General features: G+C 38.1%; 1 protein-coding gene across 1 annotated transcript in view; it reads right to left on the bottom strand.

The window, feature by feature from the left end:
• ALDH1A1 (aldehyde dehydrogenase 1 family member A1) overlaps positions 1-16,489 on the bottom strand; it is a 52,911-nt gene that overhangs the window by 5,032 nt on the left and 31,390 nt on the right. The window contains exons 7-12 of the mRNA XM_004383291.3: positions 16,166-16,279; positions 13,350-13,452; positions 11,081-11,265; positions 6,685-6,849; positions 4,008-4,165; positions 806-880 (exon numbers count right to left, since the gene is read on the bottom strand). Coding sequence (XP_004383348.1) covers positions 806-880; positions 4,008-4,165; positions 6,685-6,849; positions 11,081-11,265; positions 13,350-13,452; positions 16,166-16,279 — 800 coding nt within the window. The remainder of the gene's footprint in view (positions 1-805; positions 881-4,007; positions 4,166-6,684; positions 6,850-11,080; positions 11,266-13,349; positions 13,453-16,165; positions 16,280-16,489) is intronic.

Raw genomic sequence — 16,489 nt, 5'->3', positions numbered from 1 at the left:
CTTATAAATGCATTTATATATAAATTTTCAATCTAGTCATGACTATAAGATATATTGCTTTCCTTAGTAAAATTTCACTTTAGATTTTAGTACCAAAAATGATTCATTCAGATTATTAAAAATTTTAGAGTATACATCAATAATATTTCAACAAATGAGAATTACTTGTCATACACTGTAAGTTCTTTGAAATAAAGCCACCTAATTTACTTATTTGGAACCCTGGTGGTGCAGTGGTTAACAGCTTGGCTGCTAACCAAAAGGTCGGCAGTTCAAATCCACCAGCCTTTCCTTGGAAACCCTATGGGGCAGTTCTGCTCTGTCCTTTAGGGTCGTTACAAGTAGGAATCAACTCGACAGCAATGGGTTTTTGTTTTGTTTTTTTTAATTTACTTATTTAAGAGTTATATTCCAATAACTAGAGTACATTTATATTTGCACACTTCTTGTAATCAACAATTTATAGTTTCCATCTCTTTTCTGGAAATGTTTTCCAAATAGATTTATATTAATATATACAACAAACGATTCTAAAAGCAGACACGTATTTTAATCACCCATGTAAAGTGCCTAATGTGGTCACTTAGGAAAAGTTCGACCTTAATAAATTATATTTCTGTTCTACCACCACCTTTTTAAACCTATTGGTTAAAACCAGCATCTGGTAAACTATTTGATGGTCTGGATCTCCAAAAAAAGAACAGAGGCAAATTTTATTTAAGGAGGTGACTCTGGGTTAATTCCCTAGGAGTGGCAAGCATATTTATGAAGATAAGTGTTTATCTTAATAGAAAGCTATTCTTACAGTTCTCGTCCATTTCCAGACATCTTGAATCCCCCAAAGGGGCAGTGGGCAGACACCACACTATAGCAATTCACCCTGAAAAGAAATGAGGTCCATTATAGCAAATACTCAACATATGAAATAACTCCCAATTTTGGAATTTTAGAAATTCATAGAGCATCTTAAGAACTCCATTAATTTCAATATACCATATTCAGTACAATAAGAAAGCATCACTGTAAATTAGAATGCAGAAGTGTAGGTATGTATATATATGCTACCTAGAAACAAACAGACTGGTGTACCTATAAGTGTAGATACCCATTCTTGTAGTACTTCATGTCCCTGAGAAGCGGCAGTTTGGATTATAAGAGAAAGAATAGCCAATATGCCATAAGAGGAAGGATACAGTCCCCTAGAGACTTGAGGCTGTTGGGTAGGTGTTCTTTATTCTCTACATTCAATAAGCTTTGTAATTCTCTTGAGGTTTGGGTATTTAACATGCTAGAATCAATTTTCTTTTGCAATTGCAATATGTATTATACTACTCAGTTCATTTTTTCATTATTTGGTTCAGTAAATTGCTTAAATGCAGGCCTTGGAGGGAATTGAATTTGATTACAAGTTTCTTTATGCCCTGACATACTTCAAAAAGTGTCTAAAGATGTTTGTTTGAGTACATATAATTACAAGCACTTAAATAATTTGAATTAAAGAAAAAAATTACGATAGAAGATCAATACTAGAGGGGAAGTTCGAACGCAGTTAGGAGGGCCACGAACAGTTTCTTGAGTTTTAAATTTCCTGGTGGCCTACGTGAACAGTAACATCTAATTAACAACATGTTTCTCCCTGTAGAGAAGAGGAAAAATATGTTTAAAGGAGAAGAATGTTATCTTTTTATACTTTTTCCTCCTTTCATGCTGTTATACTAGGTAGATGACTGTGTGACTTCCAGATCAATTGCATTATGCTTAGAAGAGTTTGTTCATTACTTTAGCCCTAAGCTAATATTCCAGTGTTTCTCAGTTAAAACATTTACTCTCCGAATTCCTGGAGTACATCTTATCCATGTCTCTCCACTAGGAAGATAGTCACTTAAATAAATGTACATTTAAAAAAAGACAGTTTACTATGATTGGTCTGTACTCATCTGCAGCAAAAAAGAAAGAAGGAAACCAAAGACTCAAAGAAGAAACTATCTACAGGACTAACAGCCCACAGAAACCACAGTCTCATCTCTCCTAAGACCAGAAGAACTAGATGGTACCCGGCTACCACTACTGACCATTCTGAAACCATTCTGACCAGGGATACAATAGGTCACAGATAGGAGAAAATGTGGAACAAAACTCAGATTCCTAAGAAAGCCAAGACGTAGTGGACCAGTAGAAACTAGAGGAGTCTCCAAGACTATCACCCTGAGACACGCTTTAAACTTGGAACTGGAAGAACCACTTCCTGGAGGTCGGCTTTCAGCCAAATAAGAGATTGCCTCATAAAATAAACAATATCACTCGTGAGTACTGTGCTTCTTTAATTAATCATCTATATGAGACCAAATGGTCAACAATGACCCTAAAGAAAACATGAGAAGGTAAGACGGGGCGGGGCAGCGAAGCTAGATTAATGGAAACAGAATAACCAGAATGGTAATAATGAGAATGCTGACACGTTGTGAAAAATGTAACCAATGTCATCAAACAATAAGTATAGAAATTGTTAAATGGGAACCTAATTTGCTGTGTAAACTTTCAACAAAAACACAGTAAAGTATTATAAAAAAAAAAAAGACAGGTTATGTGAGCTTTGTTTAATTGTTCTGTGAGCTGCAAAATAAGATCTTTACTTTTGAAATTACTGGGTAAAATCTTAGCCACTCTGGAATTACATGGTTGTCTTGAAAACACCAAGGAGCTATCCTATTCTGGGACAATTCCAGAATGTAATTGTTCCAGGACATAACACAATGAGAATATGGTACCCTCCATTTTGACAGTATAGACATTTCTGACGGGAATCCCAAGACACTCAGTGGAATGATGTTGTGAGATATTTCTCTTTGTTAAAAAGCACAAAAAATGAGTTTGCTCTTTTTACTCTACAAATGGAAATGAAACCACTTCAGTATAAGTAAACAGAGAACTGAGAAATATCCAGTTAGAGAAAACCGTAAGTTCAAAATGATCAGCCTTGTTGATCGCCTCTTCTGTGATCCTTCTTCCTTGTGGTAAAGAATGGAGGTCCTATAAATGCAAACTTTGGATCCACCCCTTAGTAGCTGTGTGATCTTGGGAAAGCTACCTAACCTCTCTAAGCATGTGTTCCCTCCTCTGCAAAATGGAGACATTACTCAGTAGGGTTGTTTTAAAGCATAAGCAAGAAAATGTATAAAATGTGTTTGTCACTGTGCTTGGTACATGGTAAGGCTTCAGTAAGTGGAGAAAACATACATATATACAATAGCGGTGCTGAATTTTATTAATGATTTTTTCATATAGGATAACTCCACATTAATCACTAGCCATACTGATTATCTAAGAATTTGCTTGTTTTTATTCAAGAGTCCCTGAAAGAAAACATCTTCTTGTAGAAAGAACCAGGAACCAGTAGAATCATCGATTTTAAAAATAGGTAAACTGATTTGGGGCTAAGGAGGGGAAGTGCATAAGACACAGCAATTATATCTACCTCTATGGTTGAGGCTGGGCATGGGTCTTTTATTTAAAAAGTATATTTAGAAGCTCCCAGGTGATTGCAATGTGCACCCAGGATTGAGAACCACTGCTTTAGAGTCTGACATAGTTCTGAGTCTGCTCTGTCATTTACCGTGTGATCTTGATAAACTACTTAACCTCAATAAACTTCAGTTTCTTGTCTATAAATTTGAGACATGTTGAGATCATATGCTACCTTACAATAACTGTTAAGTTGTAAGAGAAAATGAACTAATGAATGTAAAGAATACAGAATCCAGTGCCTAGTACAGAGTCAATATTAACTAAGCATTGTTTCTCTTCCTTTGGCTAGGAAAATCTCATCAATAAAATATTTTGGGCAAGCAATTTCAGGAAGCTGGATATGAGGGTTTTTTTTTTAGGCAGCAATTGCTTTTCCAGCAGGTCACATGATTCCAAATGAAAAATCCAGCTCCGAAGAGGCTCAGGGTAACCTGTCAATGTGGTTACCAGTGAGAAGGCTGTGTTACTTAGGGTTCACTTACCACACTGTCCCAGCCTGCAGTGCAGAGGAGACGGTTATAGCTTTATCAAGGTCCTTGGTAAAGATTCCTGCAGATAAGCCATAGTGTGTGTTGTTTGCTCTCTTGATCACATCATCTAAAGATTTAAACTTCATGATTTGCTGAACTGGTCCAAATATCTACACCACAGAAAATGAATGAAATGAATCAAATAATAGGTTAAGACTAAATATTTTAAATTATATCGTGGAGTTACTTCCCCTACAAGCTATCCTAAATTGATCAAGAGTTTCCTACTTATTTCAAGTCTATGTGTAACAATCAAAATAGGTAAATGCCAGATTGCTAAGTAAAGACAGGTGATAGTCATGTGTTACATCCTCTTTGGAACAGGGTAGGGGATAAATAAAAATGGCAATATTCATTTTCTAGATGTTGGCATTAAGGCTTCCAAGATCTTATGGTGGTACATTAAATTATTAACTTCAGAATTTCTTTCCCATTTAGGAACATTTTTAATCCTCTCCTAAGTTTTCCTCATCTTCCAAATTACTACACAAATAGCAAGCCAGAGAGCAGTGCTTGTTCTACTGGGTAAATGATTATATATTAATAACTGTGTTTTAAATATCAGTGTACCAATGATTGATACATCAGCTACTCTGTTGGACTTAGATCTCTTCATAATTAGCTAGGTGCAGAGAAACCAGAGTGTTGAGGGGAACAAGTTAGTGAAACAACATGAATTTTTGCTCTGATACTATTCTGTAGCTAAATCTTGTGCAACTCTCACATACCAAAGGGAATGGCTCATTACTACAAGGTCTTAAATCTCCAATCACCCTGTACTAACCAAAGCATGAGTTCACTGGCAATGACTATAGTCACAGAACAGAAAACAAAAATCACAGTTGGCTTATTCCAGCTTAAACCACTCTTTCACTTTCACCAGATGCTTGAGTTAGCACAGCCCAACTCAGTCCCAAGTGGGAGACAAAGAACTGGATTTTCCTTTAAAAATTAAACTCCTATATTAAATTTCTCTAAACCAATTATTAAAATTTAAAACAAAGAGGGCTTGTCTGAGTATTACTGACTGAGCAGGATCTTCTGGGAAATGTGAATGAGGGGAGGCAAAAACCAGAAAAGAGAAATGTTTTTTTGGTGTTGCCACTGATTGAAGAGTCATAGGGGTTGGGCTGCCATTCAATGGAGCTGAGCACAAATCCAAAAGTTGTAAATCTAATCATTATATTACAACCTGAGAACCAAATATATAGCTGCTACTGCAATGAGTATCTTAACAGCTTACATAATTTGAAATGAATGCATCACATGGCACCAGGCTACTACTTTGAAGTAGCAATCAAGCTGTTCTACTATGTATATTTTAGGAATACAATGGATGTTTCCTTCACTGAAGATTTTTCCTTTAGATCTTTCTGACATTAATCAAAGACATACAACATCAGAACTAATCACACAAGTATTTGCCAATAAATGCAAAAATTTCAGGACTGAATTGACATTGAGGAACTAAGTATGCTTGATTATCCATATGCATTTTCTTTTACTTTTGTTTTTCCTCTGTTTGCAAATCTGATTCTGCACTTCTTCTCTCATATGACGGAAATGTTGGGGGCGAGGAAAATAACCCTCCCAGATCCTCTGCCATATCGTAGATGCTAAACACAAGTTTAATGAACGAAAGGATTATGATTCAATATATTTGAGTTGTCATTGCTTTCTTACCATGACACCTTCATGGCCTAAAGCCACTGAATTAATCCATGCATTTATTAAAACCCCCCAGTGCCCATGGGGTAGATTATTTACAATGTCTAAATGCAAACTATCTTTCCCTAGTTATTTATCTTATCTCTGGATCATTTCTTTTTTAATGTTAGTTTGTGATTACCCAATATTTAACTACAATCTATTTGCCTAGGAAAACTAGGAAGCACGAGAGCTAAAAAGTATGCGGTCAAGAGTACATGGAAGGTGGAGAGTGACAAAGGGGATGAATATTATTTTCAAATATATGTATGGCTGTTGTGAGGAAAAAGGGCAGAGGGTAAATATGGGAGCAGCAGGTAGAATGTAACAGGAGAGAATCTAGCCAGCCAGAGACAGACCTTTCTAATGATCAGTACTGTCCGAACGTGGAAAGTTCTCAAGAAATAGGGAGCTACTTATTGCTGATGTTTAAAGAGACCAGCTGGCCATTGCCTGGGGCTGTAGAGGAGAGAACAGTGTGGTGGAGATTACAGGAGACCTTTCTATGTTACTCACAGCTTGTGAACCTACAATTATCATACCACAAAAAACCCACCTGTAACTGCATATCACTTTTTCCTTTTCAAATTATTTTCAAATATATTATCTCAAAAGAAGATAAAGAAAAACCATGAAGATGGAATTTTCTTTTTCACTACATTAATGCTATGAAGGAAGCACCTAGAAATTGTTACCCCTCCTGATCTGTCTTTGGCTGGAAATTCTTGGACAGCTAAATGGAATCTTTGCTATTTTTAGTCTTGATCCCAAATACCTTAAACCTTTATCAATAGCAGAAATGAAGAGCAACATTTGCTGAAAAGATATTCAAAGAGCTGAGAATTTCAAATGGACACTTTGTATACACACACGCAGACAAAACATCACAACAAAGGGAACAGAACAGAATGGAACCATTTACCTCTTCTTTGGCAATGCGCATCTCATCTGTAACATTCGAGAAAACTGTGGGCTGGATAAAGTAGCCTTTATTCCCCCACGGGCCTCCTCCACATTCCAGTTTGGCCCCTTCTTTCTTCCCACTCTCGATGAGGTCAAGTATTTTATCATATTGCTCCTTGTCAATCTATTTGAAAAACATCACCAGAAAAAAGGGAGGGGAGGGGATTAGCAATTTGTGACGATAACACATTGTCTGGCCTGTTAATGTGGGATTCAAAAATGCTAAAATATTGTTATCATATCAAAGATTGAATTAAAAACAGCTGACAGAGGCTGTGATTCATTCTTTGGATGTATTTTAGTCTTATGACTTGCCTGGAAAGAAATCTTAAAGATATTTGTGTCTAGCATTTGTTTACAGTTACGTAAGAAAAGCAAATAGGAGTGAAAACATAAACCTTTTCATACAACTCTGTCTAGAATAAAAGTCTGTTAATAATTCAACACATTTACCTGGACACTGTAGTCCTAACTCAAATGAAAGGAGTAAAAGAAGAAAAAGGAAACCTCAGTACTGGGTCTAATTAGATATAGCAGTTGGAAATCAAATCCTTCTGGACTTTAAGAAGACTCTTATCCTTCTGTTTGGCTATATTCCTGAGCCATGCCCTCTGGCCGGGTCCATGCCCTTCAACACTGCGTTTTGACTGCAGCCTGCCTATCCTCCCCAGTTCAGGTTCCCCTGGCACAATTAAGAGATATGTTTCCAGTTTCTGGCCTGAACTGATTGTCACCATCTTACTGCTTTAAATCTAAATATATGGCAAGTATTACAGCACTTAAATGGTTTGTTAAACAATGTTTTTATGAGGGAAAAAAAAAATGAGTCCAGAGTTTCAGCTGGGAAAGCTAGGTACACATGCCTCTCTCCCCATGCACTGGAATTGGAGGCCACTCATTGCCTCAAAGGAGTCCTGGTGGTGCAATGGTTAAAACACTTGGCTGCTAACTGAAAGATCTAACCCTCCAGTGGCTCTGCGGAAGAAAAGACGTGGTGATCTGCTCCTTACTGACTTTGAAATCTTTATTAGATTTCAGCCCTGAAATGGGGGTAGTTTTAACCTGTTCTATAGGGTCAGTACGAGTCAGAATTGACTCTAAACCTCATTGCCTTCCAGTCAATTCCGAGTCATAGGGACCCTACAGGACAGAGTAGAATCACTCCATACGGTTTCCAGAGCAACTGGTGGATCTGAACTGCCCACCTTTCAGTAAGCAGTCACAGCTCTTAATCACGGCACCGCCAGGGCTCCTGGAATTAACTCTAGGGCACATAAAAACAACAACGCCGACCACCATTGCCTCATTTCTTACTTTGGGAGATTGACAGATTGTGTGACTCCCTGACTCCAAATCCCTGGTGAAAGCTGCCTTTTTGTCTCAGGTGTGGTGGGGTTAAGGATTAAAGACAAGGAGATCCAGGAGGTAAAGGTGGGGGACTCTTGCCAGTTTACTCCCGTCTCGTGACTTAAACAGGTGTTTTTCTTTATCATCTTCATTGTCTCCTGCACATCTCCCCCATTTTCCAAGGCCCAGAGGAAGGTACCATAAAGTTATGCTGACTGCACACACCCAGATCCCATATTCCAACTTTATTAAGCGCTGTTTGAAACCAGAAAACACTTACTATAATTCGGCATGATACTTGGCTCCTTCTGAAAAATCAGCCATTGAAAACCCTATAGAGCAGTCTGTTCTACTCTGACACACATTGGGTTACTATGGGTCAGGAATGACTTGAAGGCAAATGGTTTTAATTTAATGAGAAGTTATATTTAAACTATTACATAATTCTTCATACAATCAGAATAAGAGGATGGTGTTAGGTACTCTCTGCCCAGTTAAGATATTTTAGTTTGTCAGTAAATAGTCAAGGACCCACGTGAAGCTTCTCTGGTCTATTTTAAGACAGTAATCTCACTATGTCCTCGAAATCATGATTTTGGGTTTTTGTTTAATATGTGTTTCCCAAGTCATAAATTTTCTCTGCATGTGACCGGATACCTGGTGACATACATATACATACAGGCATACAAACATATGTATGTGTGTGTGTATATATATATATGTGTGTGTATACATATATACCGTATATATACACATATACATAAATTTGCATTATTCTAATCCCCAAATACCTTAAGATTGTGAACTTCAAAATAAAAACCAAACTAACTTCTTTAAATTTTTCTTTCACAAATATCTTTGGTGATTATTTTCTCTGTAACTGTTTTGTTACAATGAGGAAGATTTTAATTATATTTAAAAAGCCCCAGTTCACTCCTCTACCAGTGGGTGAAGCAATAGGCTGAAGCTCAGTGAACGGAGACTCTTTTCCACAAGCTTTCTCCTAACAACAGATGGATATTTGTAAGACTAAAGAAGCCCTGGGGACTTATCGGTTTTTTAGTTCTCAAAGTCCTAACATACCTAGATATTCAGTGCAACCCATAATAAAAATCTATTAATTTATGAAGGTTAAAGTCTTATATTAAGCAGTTAGATCACTGGATTATGTACTTAAGAATCCTATGAATTAGAATTTTTCAAAAGTGTAATTTAACTCTTCCCTTAGGAGTAATGAGGTATTCTAGCTCAACTTTTGAGCTTCTGGTTGAATTGTGCAGATGCTCTATAGGAGGAAAGTATTGCCTACCCAGTGTTCATTGAACACTGGGTAGGCAATACTTTAGATGTTCCCTTCCCTCCTCTTCTCTCCCCTCCCTCATGTATATTTCTCTTTCAATCTATTGGCTTTGCTTAACATTCCCTGGGGGACCAAGTGACCCTAAATTGAGAACCACTGCTAGAGCAGGGACTCCAAAGGGCAGGAGAAAATTCAGAACCAAAGGTCCAGGAGCTTGAATAACAGACAATAAACAGAGAGCCATGCAAGGAAGAAGGAAAAGTGATTGTTAGATAAGAAGGAGACATCCTTACGGATACTAGCATACATAAGAAAACTAGCAGCCCTAGAGGAATAATTGGGCTTTAACAACTACAATGAGAAATTTGCCTCAAACCCAGGAACTGAGATCCCTTTAGGTTACCCGTGGTACCATGAGAAGGTCAGACAACTGAAGACTTTGGAGAGGATTTAGAGACACGACAGCTGTCTACATCTGTGGGACGGCAGCTAAGACAAAGGGCTGATTCTGGGGAACAAATAATACAATCATATAAGAACTTCCAAGTGTATTGTTGTTACTACTGTTGAGTTGGCCTCTGACTCATGGTGACCCCATGCACAATGGAACAAAACACTGCCCGGTGTTGTGCCATCCCCATGATAGGTTGGGGATCAGATGTTGTGATCCATAAGGTTTTCATTGGCTGATTTTCAGAAGTAGATCACCAGGCCTTTCTTCCTAATCTGTCTTAGCCTGAAAGCTCCTCTGAAACCCATTTAGCACCACAGTAACACGCAAGCCTCCACTGACGGACTGCTGATGGCTGTTCATGAGGCGCATCGGCCAGGAATTGAACTGGGTCTCCAGCATGGAAGACAAGAATTTGACCATTGAACTACCACTGCTCCCACCTTCCAAGTGGATAGACAACTATATATGGGAATCAAGAGGGGTGAAGATTGAGAAAAACAAGACAGTTACAGCATTTTTTATTTTTCCTCACACCTTTAATTTCCAGCCTGCCTCAGTTTCTCAACATGAAAACTAGGCAATACAAAAACCAGATGCTTCCTTTAATCTTGGAAGACAGACCCATTGTTTTTAATTAACAGACTGGTACAGTACCTTTAGCTAGAAAGATATGCAGACAGGAAGTAATCTTATTCAATTAAAAACTAGGCCAAAAAAAGAAGGAAAAGGAGGATACAGGCGGCCCCCAGATTACCAGCGCGATCTCTTCCTAACTGTGCCTTTCAGTCGAATTTGTAAGCTGGTAACAGGCGCATACGGTTCTTCTTTAGCCTTACTTTAGTGCAAGAAAAAGCCTAAGCATTTTCAATGATTTTAAAAGCTACACGTGCAGCGAGTGAAGGTGATGGTGATGAAGAATTTGTTGTGAGTAGGGGTTGGTTCAATCGTTTCAAAGTGAGGGCAGATTTACATAATATTAAAGAGCAAGTAAGGGCAGTCCGCGGGAGTCCCGGTGGCCAAGGAGTTGAGAGCTATGGCTGCTAACCGAAAGGTCAGCAGTTTGAATCCACCAGCTGCTCCTTAGAAACCCTATGGGGCAGTTCTATTCTGTCGTATATGGTCACTGTGAGTCGGAATCGACTTAATGGCGATTGGTTTGGGTTTTTTTTTTTGGCTAAGAGTTGTGTAAGTTGGGGACTGCCTGTACTTTATTCTTGTCTCCTGATAACAGAATTCCTTCTATTTTATACCTACCTGAGGGCCTTGATTTACTCCTGGGGTCAGAGGGTTTCCAAGAACATACTTCTTAGCCCGCTCAATACTCCTTCGAAGAAACTCGTCGTGAATTGATTCTTCCACAAAAAGTCTGGATGCAGCTATACAACATTGGCCCTGGTGGTAGAATACTCCCTGGTGTGCAAATTCCACTGCATTGTCCACTGCAAAGAAGACATGTTAAAGAAGAGATATTTTCTAAAGAGTCTACATTTTAATGTATACGTCCAAGAGGCAATATGATGGTATAGAAAGGTTGTGAGTCGGGTAGTCAGACACGGGCTCAATGTATTCTACCTCTTATCAGCCAGGTGACAAATTAATTTTTCTGATCCTTATTTGCTATGGGAAGAATAGCAACACATAGTAAACTCTTGAAAAAAAAGGTAGCCGTTATTATGACTTTAATGTCGGCATTACCAAGAATATGGAAAGTTTCATAAGATCAAATCTCATTGTGAATGTTCTTTATAACTATCTCCATTTATAACTAGTTTTATGACTGAAAATTTCTTTCCAGCCTCAGGTTTTAATTAGATAACAAAGAAAATCTGAAAGTTTTAATCACATTAAATAGAGCATTCTTAAATACCCTAATCAATAGGACAAGTGATATATATATAAGAAAAAAAAAATCTAATACTCAGAGTCTCTCCCCCACCTTACAGCTTTATTCTAGGAAAGATGTTTTCAAAATCTACTATCTAAAGAATGCCATATTATTTCATTTATGCCTATGAACTCTTCTTATTCAGTTTTTTGAGATGGTGAAAAACATTCCTTAAAAGGAGGATTTAGATTACTTCATTAGATCCTAAACAAGAAGAAAAAAAAAAAAAAAATCCATTGCATTTAATTCTCTAAATAGTGAAGGTTGAATTCAGCATTATAGCACCTGGGTATGGTTTCAGTTATTTTGTGAACTAGTCACACCTGCTTAAGTTGTAGCAGAAGCCGTTTACAGAAAGGTTTTGTAAAATCAGGAATCTTGCCATGTTAGTAGAATACATACTAAGGTAATACTTTCTAAAAAACTTCAGTTAACATCACAGCAGCAACACTGGCAATTCCATGAACCATTTGTATGAATAGCCTCATGCTGATATTGCAGTTGTTAAAGAAAGAATTAGATGAATGTTTGATCATCTATTTCTGCTACTGACTCCCATTTAGGAGAGAATACTGAGATTCTATTTGGTAATATAATCAGAATGAACCTAGGATATTATTGTATAGTGGAGTCCCGTCATAACTGTAGATTTAACATATGTAAATTCAATTACACTTGCTAGGGAAAAAAAAAGAGAAATTATTTAAATAGTAGATAGTATCTTCTTCTGGCCATTTCGTTTAATGAGCGTCTGGCCCAGAGTGAAGGGAGATGACAAATGTGTAATGGCTGTCTCCACAGTTGGTCCCAGTTCAATATGTCTGAGGATGGGCATCTACCTCGTCATGCTTAATGCAATGCTAATATGTAACAGTACAGAATTTAAAAAAAAAAATGCATCATGGCTCCCATTACGGGTTAAATTTTGTCCCTTCAAAAGATATGTTGACATCCTAACCCCCAGTACCTGTGAATGTGACCTTATTTGGAAACAGGGCCTTTACAGATGTAATAAAGCATAAGATGAGGTCATTATGATGGACCCTGATCCATCATGACTGGTGTCCTTACAAGAAGAGGAGAAAAGACACAGAGACATAGACACAGGGAAAAGCTGGCTGTGTGACCGGCCACAGTGGCAGAGAATGGAGCTGTGCTGCCACAAGCTAGAGGACACATGGGCCTAGCAGAAGCTGGAAGAGGCAAGGAAGGATCTTCTGCTGGAGGCTTTGGGAGAGAGCATGGCCCTGCACCCCTTGATTTCAGACTTTTATCCTCCAGAGTTGTAAGAGAATACATCTCTATTGTTTTAAGCCACCCAGTTTGCAATTCTTTGATAAGGCAGCCCTAGGAAACTAACATAGCCCCTAAATGCAAACCATTTACTCTGAGGTTCTGCTGAAGAAATAGTAATCTATTCCAAACCAGGGAGAAATGGTATATACGTTAGACCTACCTAGAGGTTATAACTGTAGGGCAATTTATGAGATTTTGCAGGAGTAATTTTGGACTCTGATTAATGCCTTACACTTTAATGTTCAAAGCAAACCCTTTTGTAAAATTCAAGTTCACTGAATGGCATTATCAGACACCACCAAAGATGTCGGGTGAAAAGTTAGCACAGCAGCTTTTACTTACAGTCAGCATCGGCAAACACAATGCACGGACTCTTTCCACCCAGCTCCAGGGTCACCCTCTTCAGATTGCTTTTCCCGGCAGCTTCTTTGATCATTTGGCCAACCTGAAATGGAGCATTACAAAGGAGGTTCTTAATCTGCTTTCATGAAGACAGGTTTATTCAGTAATTGAAATTTATAGGATATGTGTGTCATAGTTAAATTTCATTTGGGAGAAACGTTAAAAATTGAAATTTTCAAGATTTGGCACCTTCAGATATAAAAGGCTCCTCCATACAAGCAGACCTAAGATGAGTAAAAATAAAATAAAAATGCTTATGAGCAAGAGGCCAGAGGTGTAGAGCGTGATAGCTTATTTTGATGTGCAAGGCTAGATAGGACATTATTTTTCATTTTAATCAGAACTTCATTTCTCTAATGGATTGACCAGATACAGCATGACCCAACCTCAATTTATCTCTTTGACTTTTCACCCTCTACTGGTAAAATCCAGAAAATTCTATTCAGCTAAACAGGGCTATTCACACCCCCTCTCCCAAAATCTCACCTGTATGCTCCTCATCACTACTCACTCAGACCTGGAGGGCCTCTGGGTCCTACCCTTCTTTGGGACCTACCTCCTTTCTTAGCTCCTCTGTGAACCCTTCCCTGATGACCCCAGGTACAAATGACCTTCTCTTCCTCTGAACTCCCACAGAAACTTTATTGGGACTACTTCAGAGTCTGTCTCAGATTGTGTTATTTGTATACACAAAAATGTCCCAACAGATTGTTACCTCCTTGGTAGCAGTGACAGCGTCCTACACCATTGCATACCTCTCCTCAACAAGATCTACCACTGCGGGCTCCCTTCAGCTGTGACTGACACACTTCTCTCTCTCATGCTATATCTTTGAATAGTATAGCTACAAGAAAGAAATGGGATCTGTACTCTGTGCTGCTGTCTCAGTTGGCTGGAATCTACTGTTCTAGGTTTTTCCTTAATGCTAGTTGCCTCTCTTCAGAGAAAGACATTGTTTCTAGAATTTTTGTTTGTTTTTTTCTTTGTGGACGACTTACCATCAAGGTTATTTTCTGTAGTTATTTTTGTTTTTTTGTCTCTAAAACTTGGCCTGTTTTATAATTAATTATTTTTCATTATTTTTGTTGAAATCCTCCATCCACTAAAATATCTTTACTTTTTTTTTTTTTAAGATGATTCATTTTATTTTGATTCTTTTATTCTTTAGGTTGTTTTTACTACATCACAGAAAAAGTATTAGGATTTCTCAAAGGCTAAAAGATGTAGATTGCTGCTGCATAAGCTTGTTGTGTGACAACGAAAATGAAGAGGGTTGCATTTTTGTTTTCGTTTAGGTAACCCAGCAAACGTTTTTCAAATTAAACTTGGCTTAAGAGCATCGCAACTCATTAACGTAGAAACTCACAACTCTATATCAGATCTTAATAAAAAGTTTCCATCCAGACCGAACAAAAGATAAGTAGTTGCTTACTGACTGTATGTTTAAATTTTACGTGGTTATTGAACAACCTGTTACTGTGCATTTAAAAAAAAAACAAAACATTGTCACCGAGTCAATTTCGACTTATAGCAACCCTGTCGACAGAATAGAACTGCCCCATAGGGTTTCCAACGCTGTAATCTTTAGGGAAGCAGACTGCCACAATCTTTCTCCCGCAGAGCAGATGGTGAGTTCGAGCTGACCTTTCAGTAAGTAGTTGAACACTTAACCAGTCCGCCACCAGGGCTCCTGCTACTGTGCATTACAGAATATTAATTAATCCGCTAATGCTTTTCAGCTTTTCTGAAGATTTCATGGGAGTAAATCAAACCCCTAAAAAAGTAGGCTAAATATAGACTTGTATTGGAGAGACCCTGTCTGAATCATTTTTCAAAACCCAGAGCAATTTTTAGCACCCAGTTAGACATCATCATTTTATCCTGTGAACCCCCTCCCAGCACTCTGTATACATCTTAGTGCACTTATCACGTGCTGCCTTGTCTCTGATTCGTGTTAGCAGCTTTATAAGATGGGGGTACTCTCACCCTTCATCCTCTATCCTGCATGCAAAAAGAGGCATGGATTATTTCTTTTGCTGAACATCTAACAATGCCACATAATCTAATAGAATGATTCAAGAATTTTTCTGCTTTATACAATGTCATTTCACCACATTCCTTTGTTTAGGATAGAAAATAATCTCAAAAGATAGGAACTCATTCTCCCAAACACAGAAAGAAACTGTTCTGTCTTTGTTCCTCCTGTCTTTCCTTGCAGAGCCCATGGTTGGGTTCTATAAAGTTCTGGATGATCAAGCTGGAGCCAGAAACGAGGTAGAGAAGTGAGGCTGGGCCAAAAGTAACATCCAGGGGAGCTAGGCTTCTGGCTCCCTTTCAAAACGTCCAGGGAAGTGAGAGCCCCCAAATAAGGAGCTGAGGGTGAGGCTCTGCTATTTAATTTTCATAACCTACACAATAAAAATACATTCATTCATACAAATCACTGTGGCCTAATTTATATTTTCTATCTTAAACCTTACTAATCGTATACCAAGGCCTAACTGGTAGGGAATATAATAAACACACTAAGAACCGTTTACTCTAGTCCACCTGAGCTTGTGACAGATATTTCATCTCATCCAAACCACATCTGCTTATGTTCTATAAACATACGTGAAGGCGAGAATAAGGAACAAATCATTAGAGAGAACTTTTGTTTTAAGGAAGTGTCGGCTCAAAAATTGTTATGTAAAGCATGCTTCTGACAGCTGGAGAGGCAGACATTCATTACAACTGGCCTGAGTAAATGATCTTACCTCTGTTGATCCTGTGAACGCCACTTTGTCGATGTCCATGTGGGAAGAAATGGCTGCTCCTGCAGTGGGCCCATAACCAGGCACAATATTCACCACTCCTGGAGGAAACCCTGCCTAAAAGGCATAAAGCAAAAGACTTATAGCAGAACTGAGAATTTAATTCTATGAAAGAAGAGGACATTATGGGATTGAGGCTGTCTCTTTATGCTAATCTTGTAAATTTTCCTCTAAAACCCACTGCCATCAAGTCAATTCCTACTCACAGTGACCCTAGAGGACAGACTAGAACTGTCCCATAGTTTCCAAGGCTGCAATCTTTATGGG

Source organism: Trichechus manatus, unplaced genomic scaffold (genome assembly GCF_000243295.1).
Source record: "Trichechus manatus latirostris isolate Lorelei unplaced genomic scaffold, TriManLat1.0 scaffold00107, whole genome shotgun sequence".
In the NCBI taxonomy this organism is placed as follows: domain Eukaryota; kingdom Metazoa; phylum Chordata; class Mammalia; order Sirenia; family Trichechidae; genus Trichechus; species Trichechus manatus.
Note: the sequence above shows the minus strand (reverse complement) of the source record. Positions and strands in the feature narration are given on the sequence as shown.